This window comes from Phyllobates terribilis, unplaced genomic scaffold (genome assembly GCF_046119375.1).
Source record: "Phyllobates terribilis strain yellow unplaced genomic scaffold, ASM4611937v1 Scaffold_4__5_contigs__length_816908805, whole genome shotgun sequence".
Lineage (NCBI taxonomy): Eukaryota > Metazoa > Chordata > Amphibia > Anura > Dendrobatidae > Phyllobates > Phyllobates terribilis.
Window position 1 is genome coordinate 463385342 of NW_027362764.1, and position 27984 is coordinate 463413325.

The 27984-nt window shown below is 43.1% G+C and overlaps 1 protein-coding gene and 1 long non-coding RNA gene across 2 annotated transcripts in view; one reads left to right on the forward strand and one right to left on the reverse strand.

Annotated features, from left to right (window-relative positions):
- Window positions 1-2378: 2378 nt before the first annotated feature.
- Window positions 2379-27984, forward strand: part of LOC141265496 (uncharacterized) — a 69550-nt gene continuing 43944 nt past the window's right edge. The window contains exons 1-2 of the long non-coding RNA XR_012320107.1: window positions 2379-2585; window positions 3999-4050. This is a non-coding gene — a long non-coding RNA (uncharacterized lncRNA). The remainder of the gene's footprint in view (window positions 2586-3998; window positions 4051-27984) is intronic.
- PIGN (phosphatidylinositol glycan anchor biosynthesis class N) overlaps window positions 12459-27984 on the reverse strand; it is a 363689-nt gene continuing 348163 nt past the window's right edge. Inside the window, exon 29 of the mRNA XM_073678652.1 lies at window positions 12459-14516. Within this exon, the coding sequence (XP_073534753.1) occupies window positions 14393-14516 (124 nt within the window). The 3' untranslated portion in view covers window positions 12459-14392. The remainder of the gene's footprint in view (window positions 14517-27984) is intronic.

Consider the following 27984-nt stretch of genomic DNA (forward strand, 5'->3'; position numbering starts at 1 on the left):
ATTCATCAAAGTTTTTTTTGGCCTCCTTCCCATCTTCCCTTGCCCTTTCCGTTTTTAATTGTTGGAAGAGTACGTACTTTCTCCTCAGATCACCGCTAACCTCTTCGTATTTTGTGCTCACTTTTTTCTTCAGTGTATGGACATATGCCATCAGTCTCCCTCTCAGAATAGCTTTCCCTGCTTCCCAGAATGTTTGTGTCTTTAATTTGTCTGATGAATTGTGGAAAGTGTATTCCTCCCACCATTGCTGTAGTGTAATGATAAAATGTTGCTCTCTAAGAAGAAAGGCAGGGAATTTCCATATATAGTCTGTCCCTTTTGGGTATTTTTCTAGGAGGTTTATCGAGGTTGGCGCATGGTTCGAAATAACCAGTTCCTCTATTTTAGTCTCCCTGCACCTATATAGCAATTCTCTACTGACAAGAAGATAGTCAATCCTGGACCAAGTCTGATGCGGGTGGGAAAAGTGTGTGAATTCTCGCTCAATGGGGAATTCCATGCGCCATACGTCTGATAAATCTGTGTCGGCTATCAAGTCAGCTAGCAGAGTTGATTTCCCATTCGGTCTAAGTTTTGCAGCCCCTAAACTTTGTCTGTCCTCCTCCTCACAGTGAGTATTGTTAAAGTCACCTCCAATTACTATTTTCTTGGTCGTATTTTGCAGTAAACTAGTGAGCAGATGTTCGAAGAATTGTTTCTGGTTTGCGTTTGGTGCATAAGCATTAATTATACTCAGCTCCCCCTCATTCCCTTCAAGCTGTAGCATTATATACCTTCCCTCTGCGTCGTGTTCTACCTGTGTCACTTTGTATGTAAGGTTTTTGTGCAGCAATATTAACACCCCCGCCTTCCTCCCTTCTCATTCCGATCCATAAGCCTCCCCCACCCACAGTTTTTTCATTCTAAACAAGTCTTCCTTCCTCAGATGGGTTTCCTGCAACAGTGCTATGTCTGTTTTTAACTTTTTTAAGTGTCTTAGAACCATCATTCTCTTGGTTGGGGCTCTGAGCCCCTTTACGTTCCACGAGACTATCCGCATACTATGTGTTTTATCACTTCTGGATTATAGATTGAACTGACACTCCTTAATACTTTTGTTCCTTCCTGTACTTGAGCAGCATTCTGTATGTCTTTCCCTTTAATAAACCTTCCCTTAACATTAACATATAACAACATATAAACAAACAATGACGTCTTCATCTTTGTGACCTCCTTTTTTCTGGCAGCTTCTCCCCATATGCTCCTCCCCGGCATTTTGTTATTACTAAATCATGTTTCTGCTCTTTAAATGATCACCCCCTCAAGTCAGAAAAATCAAGAGAGTCCATGGGTTGCCAGATTTTTTGAGATCTCTCTTTCTTAAAATGTTATACCCTCCCATATGGTCCACTAATCTTAACCAGAGTCCGCAGCCGGGGATCCCCTAAGATTTTGGGGCGATCTTAGTCTTTGGGTTTGCGCTGCTGACTTCCGTCCCACAGATTCTTCATCCGCCTCTGCGTCCTGTTCCGTTCTTCTCTCCCGTCGTGGCGAAGCCCTTCTCCTTTTCTTTTGGTCCATCTTTTTCAACCATCCTGGAAACATACTCCTCTGCCTCCGCCGGGTTCTGAAAGCTCTTTACCAGTCCGTCCGCCTGCCGTACTTTCAGGGTGGCTGGGTACACAAGCTGAAATTGGATTCGGCCATGGAATAGCTTTGAGCAGCAGTTGCTGAACATCCTCCTCCTTTTAGTGACCTCTGCGGAGTAATCATTAAAGATAATAATTTTGTGGCCTTGGAAGTTTAGCGGTTCTTTACGCCTTCTGAAGGCACGCACAATAGCCTCTTTATCATTAAAATCTAGGTATTTGGCGATGGCTTGCCTGGGTCTCTGATTCGTTTCTGGTTCTGTGGCAGTACTTGGCCTAGGCGGCCCTATTCTGTGCGCTCTTTCCACTCTCATTTTTGACGCTAAGCCCAGAGCTGATGGCAGATCCTCCTCAAATAGCCTCTGAAGTTGTCCAGGCTTTATCGCTTCAGGCAGGCCCACTACGCGTACGTTGTTTCTGCGTGACCGGTTCTCTAGGTCCTCAATGCGGTCAGCCATAATGTACACTTGTTTCTGCAGTAGGTTAACATCCTTTTCTATGTGCTCAGTTTTATCCTCCACTTTCCTTGTTCTGTCCTCAGCTTCATCCAGTCTCTGCCCATGCTGTGTAATGTCCTCTTTAAGGGCTGCCAGTGACTGCTGTATTGTGCTGGCTAGAGAGGCAGTGATCTCTGGGACAAGGTGTTTTGCTACTTCTTGTGCCAAATCCTTATAGTTCATGCTGTCAGAGTTTATTGCACCAGCCACCAGTGATAGCTTCTCACACTGATCTGCTTTTCTGATCATTTGGCAATGATCTACCTCTCTGACACCAGCATCAGCTTGCATATCCTCCCCTGAAACTGCCTCGCTCCCCCTCTCCATTTGCTGTGAGTGTTCAGTATGCTTGCCTTTATCAGCGTCGGCCATCTTATCTCCTCTTTGCTCTCCACACTTCTTGCCTGTTACCGGGATTTTACAGCCACTTCTGAGGATGTACCGGTCCATGTGCAGCCAGGTACTTTCACACTATCTTCAGGACCCTCTGCCCAGCGTCTCTGTATGTTTTTATGTGCCTGAGGGGGTGGTAATCACCGGGGCTTTGCAGAGCTCTCAGTCTTCAATCCTCCTTAGCCAGGGCCGGATCCGGAAGTCCCATGAATTATAGTTTTAATGACACATTTCATTTTATTACTATACAATGTAAAGGAAAACAGGAAAAATATTCAAAATGCAGTGAAATTGTGCAAAAAATGAAATTCTGTAATTGTCTTTTGGGGGTTTGTTTTGACGGCGTTTATTGTGCAGTAGAAGTGACCTGTGAGCATGATTCTCCATGTCAGTACGAGTATGGTGATACCAAACTTGTAATCTCTGATAGCAGTATATACAGAGCAGGCCTGGGGAGGGCGTAATGATCCACACGTCCACTGACTGCCTGCAATGCGATTGCAGGGTGCCAATGGTCTGCTGAAGACTACCATGCCTACCATGATGGTGCTCATATGAAAACCAGCCTGTAGCTGCTGTTTATTGGAGAATGTGATTTTTACTGTATGCTGCAATACTGTGATACTGCAGTATGAAGTACGAATGATCAGATATTTTTATTTAGTTATTTTTTGAAGTGGCAAAAAAAAATGTGCTTGTGTCGCCATTTTCTAAGGGACTTGAACCAGCAATCATCTAATCGTTTGTGCTACATACTGCAATAACACAGTATTACAGTATGTAGTAAAAATCAGGTCTCCAATAAACAGCAGCCACAGGCTGATCTTCATAAGGGCATCATCATGTTAGGCATTGGAGTCTTCAGCAAACCCAAAGCTCAAGGCTGCCATAGCAAACCATTGACACCCTGATCACATTGCAGGCAGTCGGTGGATGTGTGGATCGGTGTCCCTCCCCAGGTCATGCAATGTAAGTACTGGAAAAACCTATGACGTAACAGTATGTGATGTGTCATGAAGGGGTTAATCTCCCAAGGGGTTTGGATTTTGATGCTATAATCCAATTATGGCTGCATGTAAAAAAATAAAAAAAATTAAAATTGATGGCATTATGATCAACTCACAATTAAGTAGGTTTTCAAAAAGTACCGGGATATTACTCTTTAAAATTCTTTTCTGGGCCCTCGATACCCTGTTCTTTGCTAGATGATTCGTTTCATATTGGCATCACAGATGACATCATTGAGCTGTATTCTTAATAATAGGGCATGGTGGGGATAAGAGGAGAATTTGAAAGGTACATACCTTGGCTCAGATAACAAAGCACTGGGATATCACGGCACAAAACTGTATAACTTGACAACTGCCTATAAAATGTTAATCCTTAAAATAAGATAACCTTCTGTGACAAATCATCAAGATGGTGCATTATGGATTATGATAACCTTCGTCACATCTGTACGTTTTTGTTTCTATTTCAGGCACCTACATTACTATTTTTTGGGTTAAATTCAATATCGAGAAGAGTAGAAGGTAAAACAGTTTTGTGTGTCATCGTTCAAATGAAGCATTAACTATAAAATCTCTTTTACTATTAAAATCCACTTTCAAGTTTCCATTCCATCCAGCGATGGTCCATTAGGTATCTTCACTGTACATAAAGGGTAATAACTATGTAACAGATTGTCATATTCCATTTCCTTAAAGGTAGGAAATATTCTTAATAGATATCACTAATCTTAATGGAATACCGCACTATAAATCTAATTGTCTTTTTTTGTCTACAAACTAAACTAGGAAATGAGAACCTACCCTAACGGGCCACATACACAATGGATAGCTGTCGGCGCACATTGGTTTGGCCGATCACTCAGCCGGAAGCTCTCTTGACTCCTCCATACACAGTAGTGCTCGCTACGCTTACTCCGGTGTTCTTTTTGAGAGAGCCAATGCCAGAATCCTCTGACGACGGCTTATCTCACTGAGAACAAAAGGATCAGAAGTCCGAAAATCGGACATGCTGGATCCTTATTTCCCTTGACATCGTCTGTTGTGGGAGATTCCCATACAAATTGAACTGTCGGCCGAACCTGTTGTTATCAGTGGGTTCAGCCGACATTAGTGTAATGTGTATGAGGGCCTTAAGTCTAACATATATGACTCCCCTGTATGCATAAATATCCTTAAAGGTTAACAGCAGAGCTCACTAAGCCAAACTTTATACAACTTTATTCTATCATAACAACTATGCATGCTTCCTCTAAAACATATTCTTTTTATTATTAAGACACAGATATAGTAATATATATAATAGACAGATGTAATCCTGGTCTCTCAGAGCTTCATATACTGTCCCGTTCCAAAGATTTCAAGGAAAATAAGATAAATCCAAAACATGCAAAAGCAGTGAGGTATTGATCTCACGTTGTTGCGTTGTGCTATGAGTGGGTACAGCACCACGGAAAGCGATAGATCATCAGGGGGCTTCTAGTCACTGTAGTCCGAATGAGGGAAACGTACAACTCACTTTTCAATCAAAACGTAATGTCACATGTGATATTAAGGAAAATAAGTTGCAAGTGTCATGTCGATCAGGAGATTGAGGTAGTATGTCAGCAGGGTAAGGAAGGACTGGAAGAAATCGTTTCTCTCTGACCACTCTCTATTATTAGTGGGTGCAACAACATCAGGACCCACATTACTTTGTTTTAATTTTACACTCTATTTTTATTGTTTTCTTTAAAAAAAAAAACAAAAAAAACAAAGATTATATAGTATACCTAAGTTAGGAAGGTATCCAACAACATACATACCGGCCAAAAAGATAGTATACTCAAGACACTATGCATAAAGAACCTCTAAAAAGGACCTGTCATCACGTTTAAAAGGGCCAACGTTTTCACTATTATTTTATTCCCTCTCCTCGGCTGAATATGTCGTCGTTTTTCTTTTTTAATTCTGCCACATGGTTCCAGAGATATGGGTCTTGTTATTTATTGCTAATTCTTATGGTGTTTATTAAGTGGGGGCGTGTCTTTAGACTCCTATGCAACGCCCCCTTGGTAAAAAAACATAAAAATTAGCATATTGGGTACCTAAATAAAAAGGTCCATATGTATGGAACAGTATGGCGGATTAAAAAAAAGAAAAACAACAAAATACTCAGAAGATCAGTGGGAATAAAATAAAGGGAAAAACTAGGGTCTTTTGATCTAGTGAAAGGTCCTCTTTAAACTAGAATTGGTTAAGAATACTCGCATGTGGCAGTGGCAAGGGTTTATAGGCTACGACAGAGACGTTCAAGCAGTTCTTAGAATGTCAGGACACGGGACTTTCTTGATAAAAAAAGTGTTTAGAGTGGACCCATGGTGGCAGAGTTTTGAGGGTGATTAATCACTTGCTTAGCCCTAAGGGGGCAGATTATATTCCGAGCACTTCTCACGATGACCTTTCCACAATAATTTTACCGGACTGTTAAAAGTCAACCAATGACTGGCATACAGAGGCTACTAACATAACAGGACTAAACAACAATGTCACACAAATGTGTATATATTACAATTTTGGTAATAACTCTGGTAACAAGCCTCAGCTGCCAGGCCTGTGATGTATTTTTTGGTAGGTGACACACCCTGAGGCCAGCAATGATCATAGGGGTGATATATTTGTCATGAAGGGTAATATGTCCTGCTTTCTTCACTTGTCATCCTACTTCCACTGTACACTAGTAAAGTGCAGTTCTTCCATTAATGTACATTGATTAACATAGAACACTGTGTTTGATGTACATTTCTTTCACTCGAGGCTATACTGTAAATTTGCTACTCAAGCCATGTAATTAATGAAAAGCATCCAGCAATTCAATGCTGGCTTCAGCTGAGTGAAGAAACCGGGCAATCTAATGAATAGAACTAAAGAATGAGGTTAAAATAGAAGGCGACTAATTAATTTGCTTGGCTGTCAATTCTGTCTACACCAAGGCTTTTAAGGCTTTTTTTTCCTTATTCCAAAGATGATCCGTTTTATCCAGGAGTAATCTGCAGACTCTTGAAAGCGGTCCACATTTCATGAGAAACTATAGCATTAGTGTATATTTTCATTGATTTATTTACTAGGAATGGATGAAGAAAAATGTTATACATTGTGACGACACCATGGAGGTTTTTTGGAGTTATTATTTAAAGAGAGCTTGACAGCTGACACGTGCTGCTCGATCCACAGGCAGCATGCATCAGACACTGGCTGTGTGATTTCAGCCATGTATGTTGGACTCTGAAGCGTTTTGGCATTTCAGAAGAAAACATACTGTAAAAGCTGCAAGGGACCAAGCCGCATGGAAGATTAGTTGGACAGGTGGGTCCTTGGCTGCTTCTCCCCACCCACTGCCCTAGAGGGACATGTCTCTCCTGTTACACGTGCAAAGGGAGAAACCTGTCATTCCAGGAGAGTGGGTGGAGAGAAGACGCCGAAGACCCACCTATTCAACTAATCATCCATGCGGCTTTGAGTCCAGGCTGGCTTTCAAAGTATGTTTTTCTCTGAAACACCGCAGCATTTCAGAGTCAAACATACTTATCTCAGATCATACAGCCAGTGCTGGATATATGGATTGGGCAGCACATTTTAGCTGTCAGGTTCCCTTTAAAGTGGAATTTGTCACCAGATTTCATAACAAAAACAGCATACATTATAAAATAAATCTTCTAGATCTGATGAGGTTGGTGTACTTACTATGAAAATCAGTCGCAATTGCTGTACAATCATGATATTAAAATAAGCAGTTCCAAGTAGAATTGCCCATTTCCACATCAGAATTGAGGACTTTTAAAAAGAATTATACACCCATTCTGGTGTGGATTTTCACAGTAAGTAGACCAACCTCATCCAGTCTCGTATAAATCTGGCAAGAGATCAGGTATAATATGAAATATTAATCAATTAACTAATTAGGTATAAGTCAGCTCAGCAAATATGGAGCCTAATCAGAAACCAATTTGTTTTTGCAAATTAAATATTTTACTATTTGATGTGTTATAATTCTGCAAATAATAACTGGCTAGCAATGTCTATTGGACTCTTTTAGGGAGTGTTTTTGAGATGTGTATATAGAGATTTTAGCTTTTGCCATATGCCACATCAACGTTTGGCTGTCAAATTTGTCATGTAACCCTTTTAGTATTTTTTTCTTAAAGGAAACAGTTCACCATACATTAGAATATCATTGGTGTTATTCTAAAAAGAAATGTCGAATATATGAGCCACTTTTAAGGGATGCAATATATTTTTGTATCCTACACTGCCAGCATAAATTAAAATGCAAGTGTTGCAAGCACTGACGAGTAGGTGGTAAGCAACAAGTAAGTGTGGGGCAACTCTCTAGACTTACTCACTTGGGCCCCTCAAAGGCATTCCATGATAGCAGCCCTGCGGACACAGTTTTAGAGTTCCACCAAATTGGTGAAGCCTCTTTATGCTTAATCATATTTTTTTATCAAGTACAAAATATTGGGGAGATTTATTAAACTAAATTCTGTCACAAAATGAGCAAAGAAAATGATTTAGACATGCTTGTAACCTTGTTTATTATGGATTTAGACACTTTTTGTTCAATAAGGGAGGGGGGGGCTTAGCCAGAAATGGTTGTGGTTTAACAAAAAAAGGGGAATGGCTTATCATGTGACATCATGTGGCAAAAATTGCACCAACATTTCTGGCACAAAATAAGCAAATATAGAATAGACAGTCTGAAGATGCACAAAATGTATCATCCAGTATGAGGCACTTTGCAATTTGGTGCAATTTAAGAATGTCTAGTCTAAGTTTAGAAAGTGGATAGGGTTAGTTAATCTGTCCCATCGTGTTATACCAGGGGCGGACACAGACTGTAGTGGGCCCCTGTGCAAGAAATTTTTGGGGGCCCCCCCCCCTGCCCTTCATAAGGCAACAAAGTTATGTAAACATAACCCCCCCATGTGCAGCTCTCATCCCCCCCATGTGCAGCTCACCCCCCCGTGCATCTCTCATCCCCCCCGTGCATCTCTCATCCCCCCCCCGTGCATCTCTCATCCCCCCCATGTGCATCTCTCATCCCCCCCATGTGCATCTCTCATCCCCCCCATGTGCATCTCTCACCCCCCCATGTGCATCTCTCACCCCCCCCCATGTGCATCTCTCACCCCCCCCATGTGCATCTCTCACCCCCCATGTGCATCTCTCACCCCCCCATGTGCATCTCTCACCCCCCCATGTGCATCTCTCACCCCCCCATGTGCATCTCTCACCCCCCCATGTGCATCTCTCACCCCCCCATGTGCATCTCTCACCCCCCCATGTGCATCTCTCACCCCCCCATGTGCATCTCTCACCCCCCCATGTGCATCTCTCACCCCCCCCATGTGCATCTCTCACCCCCCCATGTGCATCTCTCACCCCCCCCATGTGCATCTCTCACCCCCCCCATGTGCATCTCTCACCCCCCCATGTGCATCTCTCACCCCCCCATGTGCATCTCTCACCCCCCCATGTGCATCTCTCACCCCCCCCATGTGCATCTCTCACCCCCCCATGTGCATCTCTCACCCCCCCATGTGCATCTCTCACCCCCCATGTGCATCTCTCACCCCCCCATGTGCATCTCTCACCCCCATGTGCATCTCTCACCCCCCATGTGCATCTCTCACCCCCCCATGTGCATCTCTCACCCCCCCATGTGCATCTCTCACCCCCCCCATGTGCATCTCTCACCCCCCCCATGTGCATCTCTCACCCCCCCCATGTGCATCTCTCACCCCCCCCCCATGTGCATCTCTGATTCCCCCCACTCCTGGTTAATTAATTGTATTTAAAAAAAAATAAAACTTGTTATACTTACCCCCATGCGATCCCTGCAGAATCCTGGTGCTCGTCAACGTCGCTGCCACCACGTTCTCCTGACGTTCGGCCATGTGACGGTGCCACATACATAGCCATCAGCTTTTGTTTTGGCCAAAAGATTTTTAAAGCCGCCACCACGACAAGGTAGACTCTTCTGGCCGGGCCCTACTCTAACCTATTAAAATTTTCTTAAAATATCCAATACTCTTTTTAGATATATGTTTATTTAGTTTTCTTTAAGGGAATGTGTCATATACATTTTTTTTTAAAATGACCAATAATACCACATACAGGGAATACCGCCACACCATGACCAGACCACATATTACCACAACATAATGACCGAATAATACCACACAGAAGGGAGAAAAACTGCCACACCATGACCAGACCACATATTACCACCACATTACTAATATTACCATAAGTGTCATTATACACGGGAGCTCTATACATGGTATGTATAATGTAAGTGTCCAGGTAATCTAGTGATCACCAGTGACATTATACACAGGAGCTCTGTATATAGTGTCAGTGTACAGGTAATACAGTGATCACCAGTGACATTATACACAGGAGCTCTGTATATAGTGTACAGGTAATACAGTGATCACCAGTGACATTATACACAGGAGCTCTGTATATAGTGTACAGGTAATACAGTGATCACCAGTCACATTATACACAGGAGCCCGGTACATAGTATATAGTGTAAGTGTACATGTAATACACTGACTCACTGGTGACGTCTCTAGGTGAAGTCCTTCAGCTACGCTTTTCTCCTTCATCCAGCACAGACCGCCATCACGTCTTCCAGCCAGGACTCGTCTCTGCATAAAATAACACAGTTATCTAGAGCACATTCCCCAACTTCTACATTACGCAGCTGAATACAGACGTGCATCCACCATCAATATATGGTTAGTTATTACGCCACCTACCATTCCAAATATAAATTGTAATCCACCACGGTGCCCCCATTAACTGTAAATAGGCACTCAATATATAATTTAATTAGAACCTCTACTCTTTCCGCCAATTTGTTACCAGTTACACTCCTGCATCCGCAAAGCCCCCTACTCTATGCCTCCTGCTCCCCGCATTCATTATTTATATGCACCCCCTGCCCCAATTCATTATATCATGTCCGTGCTCTCCCCACCCCATCATCATTTATCATTTACTCTCCCCCACCCCACATTCATTATGTGCAGCTCATTATCCCCCTACTCCCAATTCCCCCATGTGCAGCTCTCAAACCCCCCCATGTGCACATCTCTCACCACCCTCCCCCACATGTGCACCTCTCTCATCCCCCTCCCCCACATGTGAACCTCTCTCATCCCCCTCCCCCACATGTGCACCTCTCTCATCCCCCTCCCCCACATGTGCACCTCTCTCATCCCCCTCCCCCACATGTGCACCTCTCTCATCCCCCTCCCCCACATGTGCACCTCTCTCATCCCCCTCCCCCACATGTGCACCTCTCTCATCCCCCTCCCCCACATGTGCACCTCTCTCATCCCCCTCCCCCACATGTGCACCTCTCTCATCCCCCTCCCCCACATGTGCACCTCTCTCATCCCCCTCCCCCACATGTGCACCTCTCTCATCCCCCTCCCCCACATGTGCATCTCTCATCTCCCCCCCCACATGTGCATCTCTCATCCCCCCCCCCACATGTGCATCTCTCATCTCCCCCCCCCACATGTGCATCTCTCATCTCCCCCCCCCACATGTGCATCTCTCATCTCCCCCCCCCACATGTGCATCTCTTATCTCCCCCCCCACATGTGCATCTCTTATCTCCCCCCCACATGTGCATCTCTTATCTCCCCCCCACATGTGCATCTCTCATCCCCCCCCCACATGTGCATCTCTCATCTCCCCCCCCACATGTGCATCTCTTATCTCCCCCCCCCACATGTGCATCTCTTATCTCCCCCCCACATGTGCATCTCTTACCCCCCCCACATGTGCATCTCTCATCTCCCCCCCCACATGTGCATCTCTTACCCCCCCCACATGTGCATCTCTCACCCCCCCCACATGTGCATCTCCCATTCCCCCCCCCCCACATGTGCATCTCCCATTCCCCCCACTCCTAGTTAATTGTGTTTTAAAAAAAATAAAACTTGTTATACTTACCTCCATGCAATCCCTGCAGAATCCTGGCGCTCGTCCAAATCGCTGACACCAGGTTCTCCTGACTTATGGCCATGTGACGGCGCCGTCACATGACCGGAAGTCAGGGGAATCATGAAGGCGCTGCCACGGCAGCGCAGCGCAGCGCTGAGATGTCCCGGACCCGGCGCTTAGCATGGGGCCGGGGGCCCCATGAGGCGAGAGATGCACAAGAGGGGGGCCCCCAACGGGGCTCCGAGGGGGCCCCTACCGGCCGGGCCCCATACTGGAGTCATGCCCTGATGGCGGCCCTGCTGGAGGCTGGAGGGGCCCCCTCTCCCTCGGGGCCCCCGTTCAATGAACCGGCTGCACGGGCGGTAGTTCCGCCCCTGTGTTATACCTACCAACAATTATTACCATTCCAGCTGGCAGCACGGTGGCTCAGTGGTTAGCACCATTGCTCTAAAGCACTGGGGTCCTGGACTCAAATCCCACCAAGCACAACATCTGTAAGGAGTGTGTATGTTCTCCCCGTGTTTGCGTGGGTTTCCTCCGGGGTCTCCGGTTTCCTCCCACACTCCAAAGACATACTGATTGGGAATCTAGATTGTGAGCCCCAATGGGGACAGTGATGATAATATCTGTAAAGCGCTGAGGAAATTATTGGTGTTATGTAAGTAAAATAAAAAAACCGGCAGCTTGTCTCAGAGCCCAAATGGGAAAATATCCAGTGCAATGGTTGCATTTTTTTTTGCAGCAAAGTCTATTCAGACCTGTATATGGTGGTAAAATATAGTATATAGAATTAATACATTAACCAAATAGTGGCAAGCCAATCCTGAGTTATGGCAGATGACCTATAATATGCAGACATACTTTTTATCCATACATTCTGCTCAGATGTAAGAATTTCAGAAACAAAGATAAAAGACAAACCTCAAAAATAAAAATAATGCTATTGTTTAATCATCAACATATAAAAGTTCAAACAGTACAATATATAAATGCAAAACCATGTACCTTTATTATTAACACCCTTAACAACTGTTACAAGTATACAGTACATATGACAATCATATTGACCTCCACTGAGTTCCATCATTCAGGTCACATTGCCTTTAATAAATTATACCCAGCAGCATTGTATGTGCTATGCAATGTAAAAAGACATAACGCAAACGGAAGCTGAGGAACATACAAAAACCCCATGACGTACACTGATCAGCCATAGCATTAAAACTGATTGATGAAGTGAATAACAAATTAGGCAGAAAGTAAACATTCATTTATTGAGGTTGATATATAGGATATGTTGAAACATGGGCAAGTCTAAGGATTTTAGCAACTTTCATAGTATCGTAATTTTTAAGGTTGATTGTAGACATAAGTCCATCGAGTGCAACCTTTACACTAAGGCCATGACCGCACTATCAATATTCGATCAGTATTTCTCAGGACTGGGAGCCAAAACCAGGAGTGGGAGTCTTGACAGACTACAAGACTTGGCCAGGGAATCTCCAAAATGGCAGGTCTCGCGGGGTGTTCGTGGTTTGAAGTGGTTAGTATCTACCAAAAGTGGTCCAAGAAAGGATCACTGATGTATGGAAAATGAGTGGTCACTCGACCGATTCCACTGATGAGCACCTGGAATTTACTGTAGATTGCTTAAAGGGAATCTGTCAGAAGGTTTTCGCCATGGAATCGGAAAGCTGCATGATGTAGGGACAGAGACCCTGATTCCAGCTATGTATCACTTACTGGACTGCTTGATGCTGTTTTGATAGAATCCCTGTTTTCTCTGCTGTAGATGTAGTGGTCAGAATGCTGAGCCCCGTGTAACCCCGCCCACACTACTGATTGGCAGCTTTTTGCGCACACTGTGCATTGTCAGTAAGCTGCCAATCACTGGTGCGGGCGGGGTTAGATAGATTAGCTGGACTGTCTGGCACGCGATGCCTAGTCCTGCAGTGATAATCTCCAGCTGATAAAACATTTAATATATTGAAACTACAGCACACAGCCCAATAAGTGACACATCTCGGCCTCAGGCAGTATGCCCCTACATTATGCTGCTAAGATTAAATAGCGAAAACCTGCTGACAGATTTTTTTTTTTAAAGTTATTACTGGATGCCTTCAGAGAGCTTGTGGTAGTCAGATCTTCACCAGCCACAGCTGTTTTGACAGCGCAAAGCGGCCTCCATAATATAATGGCTGACTGATCAGCGTACATCCTTTATGTAGACAAGCAGTGTATTGGACCCATTAGGTAATGATATTATTCTAGCGCCACACCAATCACCAATCCTATGGCAAGCATGTGCTCGGCAGAGTTAGACATTTGGACCATGGGGCTACTGGAAAGAATGAACTGCAGTCCAGCATTAGGCTAGGGCTCCATGGCCCCAGAGTGCCCCACAATTCACCACTTTCCTGCAACTCCCCAACCACCAATGGAAAAAAAAGCAAGATCCACCCATGAGTAATACTGGAATTTTATGGCAACATGTGGGTGACTCCATGCTGATGTAGTGGCCTAGCTTTATATTTTGCCCTTGTGTCTGTAAGGATACACCAGGCTTCCATTCATGGGTTCCTCATAGGCACCTGCAACATTAACAAACAAGGGTGATGGAGTTCTTCTCTCTTACAAGGTGAAATAATCACCAGTCCTCACATGGAGGAATGTAAGAGCATAAACTACTTCCACAAATGCCCCCTCCTCCGCTAGGCACACTACTTATCAGCTGGGATGGTTAGGGCACATTATCGTACTAGTGATAGGTCAGATATCTGGAGTCTAGGTGCTGGCATCGAGCAGTGCACTTGGTGTATCCATTCTAGGCTGAGTGATAATGGACGGAGGAGCTTGTTGACTGTCAGGGATCGTGGTGCTTCTTTTTTCTTCTAAACGCTATCTTCTTGGATGTCATCCAATAGACCAAACCACTCAGAAGCATCAGGAATATGGTCATAGACATCACAATGACATAATGGCTGATACTGAAAAATGAAAATATACAGATTAGTAACTGCATTACAAGGGAAAGACATTCAAATTGGATATTTAAAGGGCTCCGCAACTTTATCTTTATTTTAAAGGGAATCTGTCACCAAGTTCTTGCTACCTAATCTGAGAGCAGCATAATGAAGAGACCCTGATTCCAGAGATGTGTCACTTACTGGGCTGCTTGGTGTAGTTTTCTCAGCAAAAGATAATCACTAGAATACTAGTTGGCCCGCCCGCTATCAGGTAATTCAACTACGCCTCCACCACCTGATTGGAAGCATTCTGCCTATGCACAGTGCACACAGAAAGCTGCTAATCTGTGGTGTGGTCAGGTTATATAGAGTTCAGCATTCAGAGAACTGGTAGATCTGCAGCAGATAAAACCGTTTTTAATCAAAACTGCAGTAAGCCCCCCGAGTAAGTGATACATCGCTGGAATCAGGGTCTCTGCCTCTACATCATGATGCTCTCAGATTAGGTAGCAAAAACTCAGCAATAAATTCCCTTTAACAAATGTGTTTGGAATATGATTGTGCCACATTTACTAATATATACGTATCACAGATTGTCTTCCTGTTCTTGTCAGTGCAGCCTTCCTCACAGACTGCACAGCTCATCTGTCCATATAATGGCTGCTCATGGAGGAGCATCTGCCCAGTCCATCAACCTCCTCCAATTAAAAAAACCCTCGCATGAGCAGGCTGCCCTTCAATAGGAGGAGGCTGATAAACTGGTCTGGTCACATGAAGGTCCATAAGCAGCCATTCTAAGATTGAAGTGATGGTCAGTCTAAGAGTTGGCAGCACTGACAAGTGCAGGAAGAGAACCCATAATACATATACAGTACAGACCAAAAGTTTGGACACACCTTCTCATTTAAAGATTTTTCTGTATTTTCATGACTTTGAAAATTGTACATTCACACTGAAGGCATCAAAACTATGAAATAACACATGTGGAATTATATACTTAACAAAAAAGTGTGAAACAACTGAAAATATGTCTTATATTCTAGGTTCTTCAAAGTAGCCACCTTTTGCTTTGATGACTGCTTTGCACACTCTTGGCATTCTCTTGATGAGCTTCAAGAGGTAGTCACCGGAAATGGTTTTCACTTCACAGGTGTGCCCTGTCAGGTTTAATAAGTGGGATTTCTTGCCTTATAAATGGGGTTGGGACCATCAGTTGTGTTGTGCAGAAGTCAGGTGGATACACTGCTGATAGTCCTACTGAATAGACTGTTAGAATTTGTATTATGGCAAGAAAAAAGCAGCTATGTAAAGAAAAACGAGTGGCCATCATTACTTTAAGAAATGAAGGTCAGTCAGTGTGAAAAATTGGGCAAACTTTGAAAGTGTCCCCAAGTGCAGTTGCAAAAACCATCAAGCGCTACAAAGAAACTGGCTCACATGAGGACCGCCCCAGGAAAGGAAGACCAAGAATCACCTCTGCTTCTGAGGATAAGTTTATCCGAGTCACCAGCCTCAGAAATCGCAGGTTAACAGCAGCTCAGATTAGAGACCAGGTCAATGGCACAGAGAGTTCTAGCACCAGACACATCTCTTCAACAACTGTTAAGAGGAGACTTTGTGCAGCAGGCCTTCATGGTAAAATAGCTCCCAGGAAACCACTGCTAAGGACAGGCAACAAGCAGAAGAGACTTTTTGGGCTAAAGAACACAAGAAATGGACATTAGACCAGTGGAAATCTGTGCTTTGGTCTGATGAGTCCAAATTTGAGATCTATGGTTCCAACCACCGTGTCTTTGTGCGACGCAGAAAAGGTGAACAGATGGACTCTACATGCCTGGTTCCTACCGTGAAGCATGGAGAAGGAGGTGTGATGGTGTGGGGGTGCTTTGCTGGTGACACTGTTGGGGATTTATTCAAAATTGAAGGCATACTGAACCAGAATGGCTACCACAGCATCTTGCAGCGGCATGCTATTCCATCCAGTTTGCGTTTAGTTGGACCATCATTTATTTTTCAACAGGACAATGACCCCCCAAACACACCTCCAGGCTGTGTAAGGGCTATTTGACCAAGAAGGAGAGTGATGGGGTGCTACGCCAGATGACCTGGCCTCCACAGTCACCAGATCTGAAACCAATCGAGATGGTTTGGGGTGAGCAGGACCGCAGAGTGAAGGCAAAAGGGCCAACAAGTGCTAAGCATCTCTGGGAATTCCTTCAAGATTGTTGGAAGACCATTTCCGGTGACTACTTCTTGAAGCTCAACAAGATAATGCCAAGAGTGTGCAAAGCAGTCATCAAAGCAAAAGGTGGCTACTTTGAAGAACCTAGAATATAAGACATATTTTCAGTTGTTTCACACTTTTTTGTTAAGTATATAATTCCACATGTGTTAATTCATAGTTTTGATGCCTTCAGTGTGAATGTACAATTTTCATAGTCAAGAAAATACAGAAAAATCTTTAAATGAGAAGATGTGTCCAAACTTTTGGTCTGTACTGTACATATCACTGACTGTAAGCAAATGATCTGGACAAAAAACAGATGTCCATAAGTGGTTTAATAAAGCCCTTGCTAATGCGATATGTGCAGAAACAGAACACTGGTATATGAAAGGAAATATTACATCATCTCCACTAATGCACTGCTTTATACTGTTGCACCATATTCACATGTAGCATATACAGTATAGTACCACAAAATCATGTAATTCTTATACCTGACCAACAAAATGTAGTCCATTAATGTTATCATCTATTCAGAACCAGAACAGTGTCACATCAGCTTTCTAGTAGACCACGCCATTAGCTCCTATAGAGCCTCTCAGGCTTTACAAAGGGTTAACTGTCTAAATGAGCTGTAATATTGCCATGTTGTGATATGTATTAACCCCTTTTACAACCCAAGGTGGTTGGCACGTTAATGACCAGGCCAATTTTTACAATTCTGACCACTGTCACTATATGAGGTAATTACTCTGGAATGCTTCAACGGATCCCCCTGATTCTGAGACTGTTTTTTCGTGACATATTGTGCTTCATAATTGTGGTAAAATTTCTTCGATATCACTTGCGTTTATTTGTGAAAAAAACAGAAATTTGGCGAAAATGTAGAAAATTTAGCAATTTTCAAAATTTGAATTTTTATGCCCTTAAATCAGAGAGATATGTCACACAAAATAGTTAATAAATAACATTTCCCACATGTCTACTTTACATCAGCACAATTTTGGAACCAACATTTTTTTTATTAGGGAGCTATAAGGCTTAAAAGTTGACCAGCGATTTCTGATTTTTCCAACAAAATTTACAAAACCATTTTTTAGGGACCACATCATATTTGAAGTCACTTTGAGAGGTCTTTATGACAGAAAATACCCCAAAGTGACACCATTCTAAAAACTGCACCCCTCAAGGTGCTCAAAACCACATTCAAGAACTTTATTAACCCTTCAGGTGCTTCACAGGAATTTTTGGAATGTGGAAGGAAAAAAATGAACATTTAACTTTTTTCACAAAAATGTTACTTTAGACCCAATTTTTTTTATTTTCACAGGGGTAACAGGAAAAAATGGACCCCAAAATGTGTTGTGCAATTTCCCCTGAGCACGCAGATACCCCATATGTGGGGGAAAACCACTGTTTGGGCGCACGGCAGGGTTTGGAAGGGAAGGAGCGCCATTAGACTTTTTGAATGTAAAATTTGCTTGAATAATTGGGGACGCCATGTTGAGTTTGGGGACCCCCTGATGTGCCTAAACAGTGGAAACCCCCCACAAGTGACACCATCTTGGAAACTAGACCCCTCAGGGAACTTATCTAGATGTGTGGTGAGCACCCTGAACCCCCAAGTGTTTTACAGAAGTTTATAACATGAAGCCGTGAAAATAAAAAAATCTAACTTTTTCCACAAAAATTATGTTTTAGCCCCAATTTTTTTTATTTTTACAAGGTTAAGAGGAGAAAAAGGACCCCAAAAACTTCTGTGCAATTTCTCCTGAGTACGCCAATACCCCATATGTGGGGAAAATACAGTGTTTGAGTGCACGGCAGGGTTCAGAAGGGAAGGAGCACTGTGTTGTGTGACTTTTTGAATGCAAAATTGGCTGGAATCGAGAGCGGACGCCATGTCGCGTTTGGAGAGCCCCTGATGTGACTAAGTAGTGGAAACCCCCCACAAGTGACCCCATTTTGGAAACTACACCCCTCAAGGATTTTATCAAGTGAACATTTTGAACCCAGAGGTACGACACATTTGATAACATTAGGTCATCATATTGAATAAGTTGTCATTAGTCTTGAGCGCAAGTGCTCTCTACTTGAGTTTGCATCAGGTACTCAGGTATGCACCATATATCGTGCATGCTTGAGTGACATGCTCGAGTGCAAGCCCGCACGTTTCACGGTTATTAGACACAAAAAAAAAACATGTGGGGATCGCTCGTGCATGGCAGGCAATCCCCACAAGGTTTATTTTGGCCGCGAAGCATATGGGGCGGAGACTCGAGCACCCGCGATACTCAATGCATACCCGAGCACCCGATGCAAACTCAAGTAGCAAGCACTTGCGCTCAACACTAGTCGCCATATCATCTTTTTTTTTTTTACTTTTAAAAAAAATCCCAACCCTAACCCTAACCCCAACCCTAACCCTAACCCCAACCCTAGCACAACCCTAACCCGAGAGTTTATTTTTTACGCCGTTCCTCGTGCGGTATAAGTGATTAGACTACTTTATTCTTCGGATCAGTGCGATTACAGCGATACCAGAATCATATCGGGTTTTTATGATTGACAGCTGTCACACAATAAAAGACATTTTTTTTTGTAAAATCTAGTTTTTGCATCGCCATATTTTGAGAGCTATAATTTTTCCATATTTTGGCCGACAGAGTCATGTGATGGCTTGTTTTTTGCGGATGAGTTGACGTTTTTATTGGTGCCATTTTCAGGCACGTGACATTTTTTGATCGCTATTCCGATTTTTGGGAGGCAGAATAAGCAAAAAACAACAATTCAGGAATTTTTTTTTTATGCTGTTCCGCCTGTGGTAAAATTGATAAGGTAGCTTTATTCTCCGGGTCAGTACGTTTACAGCGGTATCACATTTATATAGTTTTTCTATGTTTTGGCGCTTTTACACAATAAAAGCTATTTTATAGAAAAAATTATTTTTTTGCATCGCTTTATTCTGAGAGCTATAACTTTTTGATTTTTCGGATGATGTAGCTGTATGGCGGCTTGTTGTTTGCGGGACAAGATTACGTTTTCAGCGGTACCATTTTTATTTATATTCGTCTTTTTGATCGCGTGTTATTTCATTTTTGCTTGGCAGTATGATGATAAAGCATTGTTTTTTGCTTCGTTTTTTATTTATTTTTTTTTTACCGTGTTTTAAAGGAGTTAACTAGTGGGACAGTTTTATAGGTCAGGTCGTTCCGGACGCCGCGATACCAAATATGTGTACTTTTATTGTTTTGTTTTTTTTAATAATATTTATTGATGGGTACATTATATTTTTATTTTTGGTGGATTAATTCTTTTATTTTTATTTTTTTTATATATTTTTACAATTTTTTTTTTTTTTTTCACTTTCTGACACTTTTTTTACTTTTATTCTTTATTCTATGGGACTTTCACTTTTTTTATTCTGATTGCCTGTATAGCATAGGGATGGAGCACCATCCCTGTGCTATACAGGCTGTCAGCGCTGCAGATTCAGAAGATATTTTGGTCATGCACTGCGCATGACCAAAATATCTTCCTGCTGTCTGGTGACCCGGATGTTATCATGACGACATCGGGTCGTCATGGCAACATCCGGAAAGCCGCGGCAGACAGCGCTGGAGGCTGGCATGAGAGGTGAGTATCACGATCACCTCCCCTTGCCACTGCAATGCTGCAATCGACTTCAATTGCAGCATTGCGGGGGTTAATGTGCCGGGAGCGGTGCGGGACCGCTCCCAGCACATAGCACCGGGTGTCAGCTGTGACAATCAGCTGATACCCGGCGGCGATCGCGCCCGCACAACCTGTGTGCGGGCGCAATCGCAAAGACGTACTAGTACGTGTCTGCCTCTTAAATCCCAGGGCACAGATACGTATTTGTACATCTTGGGCTTTAAAGGAGTTAAAGGGGTTGTCCAGGATTGGCCCCTGACTGCAGACTTGTGAATCCTCACAGCTTAGCGCGCACGGTCAGGGTTCTCTGGTACCGATGAATTGAGTGAGGCTGTGCACATCTCGGAATGTGACCAGGAGTATGCATATCATATACCTGTGGTCACATGACCACTATCTCGCCAATGGTACCAAGGAATCCTGACAGCATGCACTGTGCACACTATAAGGATTAACACGTCTATAGTCACATAAAGCGATTGCAGACTTTCGTGCCAAACCACTTTAACATAAAATACATTTTCATTATAGAACTGGACACAAGTGCTGTTGGAGACTTTAAGGGTATGTAGTCAGTGTGCACAGAGTATACAAGAACTATGTAGTGATGTGACTGCTTAAAATAAAGCTACATACATCTTTAAAAAAATAATGATTAAAAAATAGTCAAATCAAATTAATAAAGTAAATATTATTTATTAGGACTTGAGTGGGCAGAATACTAAATTAGTAGAGAAAATAAGAGAGCAGAAAAGGTAAGGAGCTGACTGACTGTAAGCAAATGATCTTAACAAAAAAGAGATGTCCATAAGTGGTTTAATAAAGCCCTTGCTAATGCGATATGTGCAGAAACAGAACGCTGGTATATGAAATAAATATTAGAACATCTCCACTAATGCACTGCTTTACACTGTTGCACCATATTCACATGTGGCATACAAAGTACTGTACAAAAGTTTAAGGCAGGTGCGGAAAAAAAAACTGCTGAAATCCAATGGCCGGAGGAGATCAAGCAAGGAACCGAAAGCAGTAAGAGAAGTCCTTGGAGATAGCAAAGGAGTTGTAGGAAACACTCTGGAGATGAGTGAGAACAATCTGGATAAGACAGTTCAGGAGCTGGAGACTGGAACTAAAACTAAGGTCACGGCCCCACTATCAGTATTTTTTCTCAGGAGTGGGAGCCAAAACCAGGACTGGGTGATAATTACAGAATTGGTGACTTGTTTCTATTATACCTTTTCTGATTGTTCCTCACCTGGTTTTGGCTCCCACTCCTGAGAAAAAATACTGATCGAATACTGACCAAATACTGATAGTGGGGCCGTGGTCTAACAACTAAAAACACTACTCAAGCAATGAGTGAGGGATCTATGTGCCTTTACGTAGGCCCAAACAGGAAACAAGATGGATTCCACAGGTTCAGAATCTGCCATTTTAGTAAAGGGCACTTGCAAAACACAACACCAGCTTCCAGTGGTAAGGAGTGGAAATGCAGCACAATTATCAAAGTGAACAATAGCTGCCACTAGTGGTCAAACTGCAGAACGACAACAGGAATCTTGACAGCTGCAAAGTAAGAATTATTTAAAAAAACTGAAGTGTTAATAGTTTATTTTTATCAATTAACACAATGCAATGTGAATGAACAAAAGAGAAATGAAAATAAAATCAATATTTTGAGTGTACACCCTTGGCCTTTAAAATGGCATCAATGCATAAATTCTCTTAGGTACACTTAGGGTATGTGCACACGGTCAGGAAACGCAGCGGATTGGACACAGTGCACATGTGCTGCGTGCAAACCGCAGCGCTCCACATTACAAGCAAAGTGGATGGGATTTCAAAACATCCCATGCCCACTATTCGTCTCCGTGCACCTGCAGATCACCCATGGACATGTAGTGCGTCTTTCCAGAACGCAGCATGTCAATTTCTCTTGCGGAGATGCTGGTCTCTGCAAGAGAAATTAGATCAGTATATTGATTGTGGTGAATCTGCATGATTCAATGAACACGTAGATTCACCTGTGTGCAGCGCTTTGGACGCAGCATAAAGTATACTGTGTTCAAAGCGCTGACAGTACGGATAGTGTGCACATACCCTTACAATCAGTTTTTGAAAGAATTCAGCAGAATTTGGAGACGTGACCATAGATCTTCTGTGCATGTAGGTTTGTGCAAATTCTTCCGTTTCTTCTTGTTAATCCCACATAAACTCAATGCTTAGATCAGGGCTCTATGGGGGCCATATAATCACTTCCAGAACACCTTGTTCTTCTTTACCCTAAAGACGGTTCCTAATGATATTGGCTGCCTCTTTGGGGTCGTTGTTCTGCTGCAGATATATTTGGAGCCAATCAGAAGCCTCCAAGATGATATTGCATGATGGATATGTATCTGTCTGCATTTCTCAGCATTGAGGACACCATTAATCTTGACCAAATCCCCAACTCAATATGTTAAAATGCAACCTCAAACTTACAAGGATCCTCCACCATACTTCACTGTTCTTGCAGACACACATTATTGTACTGCTCTCCAGAGGACAAATGGCCTTCTGTTACAAATATTTTAGTGGTATCTAAAGATAAACATTTCTCCTTGTGGAGAATGATATGCCTAGCCAGGCATGCCAATGTGAGGAGGCTTGTAAGCCTTGCACTGTTGCTCTGGGAAATTAAATATGCAAATTTCCTCTTCAGCGAGGAAGAGGACTAGAACTCTAGTGCCACCTATTGGAAGTAGCAATCCTTAATGTCAATATCAATGCTTTAACAAGCCTTGCTGTATAACTTAGGATAAAAGCCAAACACTGTGTCTATAAACTGAGATTTTACTTAGGCTTTTATCTTAAGTCATGTGATAAGGCTTGTTAAAGAGTCAATATTGACTTTTAGGATTGCTGCTTCCAATAGGTGGCACTAGAGTTCAAGTCCTCTTCCTCTCTAAAGAGACAATTTGTATAGACAAATATTTTAAATTTTGATTCATCACTCCAGAGCACCTGCTGCCATTTTTCTGCATACCAGTTCCTATGTTTTCGTGGTTACCAAGTCAAAGGCATGGGTTTTGGAAGCAATTCTTCCATAAAGACAACTTCCCGCCAGACATCTCTAAACAGTAGATAGGTGTAGCTTGGCACCACTGGTTTCTGCCAGTTCTAAGTTAATGGTACTCTGCTGGACATCTTTCGATTTCGAAGGGAAGTAAGCATGATGTATATTTCATCTGATGCACTGTTTATTTGGCCAACAACTGTGACTATGGTCCTCAACCTTATCCAATTCTTGGTGTCCACAATGCTGAGAAACACAGGAAGATACTTATACATACTTATTAGTATACACAAAAGATAATGATATTGCATGATGCATAAGTAAGTATATGATTGGCTCCAAATTTATTCTGCAGCAGAACAATGACCCCAAACATACAGCCAATGTTATTAAGAACTATCTTCAGCGTAAAAAAGAACAATTAGAATTTGCACAAGCCTACATCCACAGATTTGTGGTTAGTTCTCCAAGATGTTTGGAATATCCTCCTTGCTGAGTTCTTCCAAAAACTGTGCGCAAGTGTACCTAGAGCACGTGATAAACTCTGGCCCGCAGGCTTATCACATTTGGCCTGCGGGGAAATATCTGCAGGCTGATAACATTTGGCCCGCGAGGAAGGCAGTCCTTCCAGCCCCGTCCTGCTGTCTGAAGGAGCTGCGTCAGAGACAAACAAGTGCCCTGTGCACAGTGACTGTAATACTACTTGCCAGCACTTCTTCAGACCGCCCACTGCACTGTCCAATCGGAGAAGAGAAGTCCCAGCAGGTGACAAGACAAGAGATGCTTCTGTGTAAGGATAGATAAGACCTTTCCTCTGTACATCCCCATATGACCTCAGCTTGCCTCTGCTTGGAAGGAGGGGTGGGAGATTTGTACTGGCTCCTGCCACTGCCATTCAGATAACACACCAGGGATTCCTCACACCTACTGCTCTCCTGGGCTGAAGATTACAGCTGCTGTAGTTTTTGCTTTCGTTTTCATTCTCATACCACTTCTTTTTTCCTTTGCTACATTCCTGAGGCTTTTTAGGTCAGTCTTGTCAAATTGCTAGTGTGCTTAAGGGTATGTGCACATGATGCAGAAATGCTCAGGATTTTTTCCTGAGCGTTTCTGCATCTCTCTGGCAGGAAAAAACGCATGCGGATTGTACATGCGGTTTCCTGCCAGGGACATGCGGAAATGAAGCGGTCTTCACTTTCATTTCCGCATGCGGGTTGACAAGCGCTTCCCAAGCGATTTTAGCATCACTTGGAAAGTGCTTGTCAACTTCACACTATATAAATCCATGCAAACAGCATGGATTTATATAGTGTGTGAATGTCAAAAAATAAAAAATAAATCTATACTTTACCCTCTGATGGCCCCCGGTGTCCTGCTTCATCGGTCCCGGCTGCCGGCAGTGAAGACTGTAGGACCTTCCGACGTCAGCGTCACGTGACCCGTCACATGACTCTGACGTCAGCGAAGATCCTTCATTCAACCGCGAAGTGCGCGGGAAGCCGGCAGGACGCAGCGCGGGCCATCAGAAGGTGAGAATATATATATTTTTTATTTTATTCTTTTTTTTTTAATGGTACCTGGGTCTGGATGAGAGTCCTCTCATCCATACCCGGGTACCATCCGCACATTAGACCGCATGAAAAGCGCATCAACATATACAGTGATGCGGATTCCATGCGGTCTAATGCAAGTCAATGGCGGCAAAAGAGCAGCGTTTCCGCAAAATTAATTGACATGCTGCGGATTTTTGACCGCAGCGTTTACGCTGCGGAAAAATCCGCATCATGGGCACAGCACATGCGGATTTCAATTGGGGAACATTGCTGCCCTTCTACCATGCGTTTTTCATGCTTTTCCGCGGCGTTTACGCAACTGCAAAAACGCCGCGGAAACGCATGAAAAACGCATCGTGTGAACTCAGCCTAAATGTTACTTGTATTCTTCAAGATCCAAAATTCGCCATCTTCAAAGGCACCATAGAAAGACACCCAGCATAATCCCTCCCCTTCCTCCTCCTCCTCTCTCCCATACACATGTTCTGTAGCAAAGCACACTACAGGAGGAAGCAGGTCCTGCATAAAGTAAATAGAGTGGAGTTGCGTACCTAAATACTAGTATATTGCACAAGGCTGGAAACAGTCTAGTCAGGTTCTGGCCAGGAGTTTGTATATCGGTTACTTACGGTCACGTGACCGTCGTTTCCGGAACTGACCCAGAAAACTCCTCACAGCACAAGTCTGTAGTCACACAGAGTGACTGCAGACTTTTCATTTTAGACCGGACAACACCTTAAAACCCCTTCACAACATATGACGTACATGTACATCGCACATGCCAAAAACTCTGGCTTGCGGCAGTCCCCCCCCAATCATACTGTATGGAGGACTATGTGGTACCCATCATACTGTATGGAGGACTATGTGACTGACACCCATTATTCTGTATGGAGGACTATGTGACAGACGCCCATTATTCTGTATGGAGGACTATGTGGGGCCCATTATTCTGTATGGAGGACTATGCGGGGCCCATTATTCTGTATGGAGGACTATGCGGGGCACATTATTCTGTATGGAGGCTTATGTGGGGCCCATTATTCTGTATGGAGGACTATGTGGGGCCCATTATTCTGTATGGAGGACTATGTGGGGCCCATTATTCTGTATGGAGGACTATGCGGGGCTTATTATTCTGTATGGAGGACTATGTGACAGACGCCCATTATTCTGTATGGAGGACTATGTGGGGCCAATTTATACTGTATGGAGCACTATGTGGGGCCCATTATTCTTTATGGAAGACTATGTGGGGCCATTATTCTGTATGGAGGACTATGTGTGGCCCATTATTCTGTATGGAGGACTGTGTGGGGCCCATTATTGTGCATGGAGGACTATGTGGAGCCCATTATTGTGTATGGAGGACTATGTGGGGCCCATTATTGTGTATGGAGGACTATGTGGGGCCCATTATTCTGTATGGAGGACTATGTGGGGCCCATTATTCTGTATGGAGGACTATGTGAGGCCCATTATTCTGTATGGAGGACTATGTGGGGCTCATTATTCTGTATGAAGGAATATGTGGGGCCCACTATTGTGTATGGAGGACTATGTGGTACCCATCATACTGTAGGGAGGACTATGTGGGGCCCATTATACTGTATGAAGCACTATGTGGGGCCCATTATACTGTATGGAGCACTATGTGGTGCCCATTATTCTGCATGGAGGACTATATGGGGCCCATTATTCTGTATGGAAGACTGTGTGGGGCCCATTATTGTGCATGGAGGACTATGTGGAGCCCATTATACTGTATGGAGGACTATGTGGTGCCCATTATTCTGTATGGAGGACTATGTGGGCCCATTATTCTGTATGGAAGACTGTGTGGGGCCCATTATTGTGCATGGAGGACTATGTGGAGCCCATTATCGTGTATGGAGGACTATGTGGTGCCCATTATACTGTATGGAGAACTATGTGGGGCCCATTATACTGTGTGGAGGGCTGTTAATAAATATCAAGATTGGCCCGAGACTTTGTCCAAGTTTTTTATTTTGGCCCTCTCTGTATTTGAATTTGACATCCCTGACCTAGAAGAAATTATAATTTGATGCTGTTTTGAAGGCAAAGGACGATCACTCCAAATATTGATTTGACTTAGATTTCACTTTTGTTCATTCACTTTGCTTTTCAGAAATTAATGAAAATAAACAATTTTAAAATGTCAATTTTTTAAAGCATTTTTCCACACCTGCCTAAACCATTTGCACAGTACTGTATGTTGTACAAAATTCACTTAGATGTGAAGGTATGCTGCAGTTGTTTTCCAGGTTTGCCATGAACTTAACGCATTTTAACATAAAATGTAAACTCTGTAGCAAATCCGCATGTGACACAGACCACCACTGCTATGTGTGAATATGGCTTTACTGATCAGTGAGTATCAATGAATGGAACGTGATACCATGAGAAATGTTGTGTTCCATTCAATGGACCTCTGCACCTAATCACTGATATCATTACTGCTGGTCCCTGGTAAGACCACCATAGTGCTAGAGCATAGGAAAAGTAAACCAGTTACAAATAATGGGTCTATGTGGGTTTACACAAACACAAATGTTTCCATTTACCAACAGCAAATAGAGTTCTTAAAAATTAAGTAGACTTCATTCACTTTTTTTTTACATAATGCCACTATAAATGATGACAATAGAAGATTGTAATCAATGTTATACTCGCGACACTAGTGGTTGTTGCTTATTTCTGTATCAGTATCAAGAGACATTTACAATTTGTTTCTGTTCAGAAAGGTCATTTTTTTATACCCAACACTGACAAATATTTCTCATTGTGCTACAAAAGCCTTTTCAAATGGGAGAGAAACTTGTTATCAAGCAATCTGCGGGCACAGAGCCACATGAAAGGTCACTGATATAACGTTGACTTTATGGATATATACAATTATATGCTAGCCAGTCTTTCCATGGGAGTTAATAACCTTCTCAGAACCTTGGACATCCAAAACCA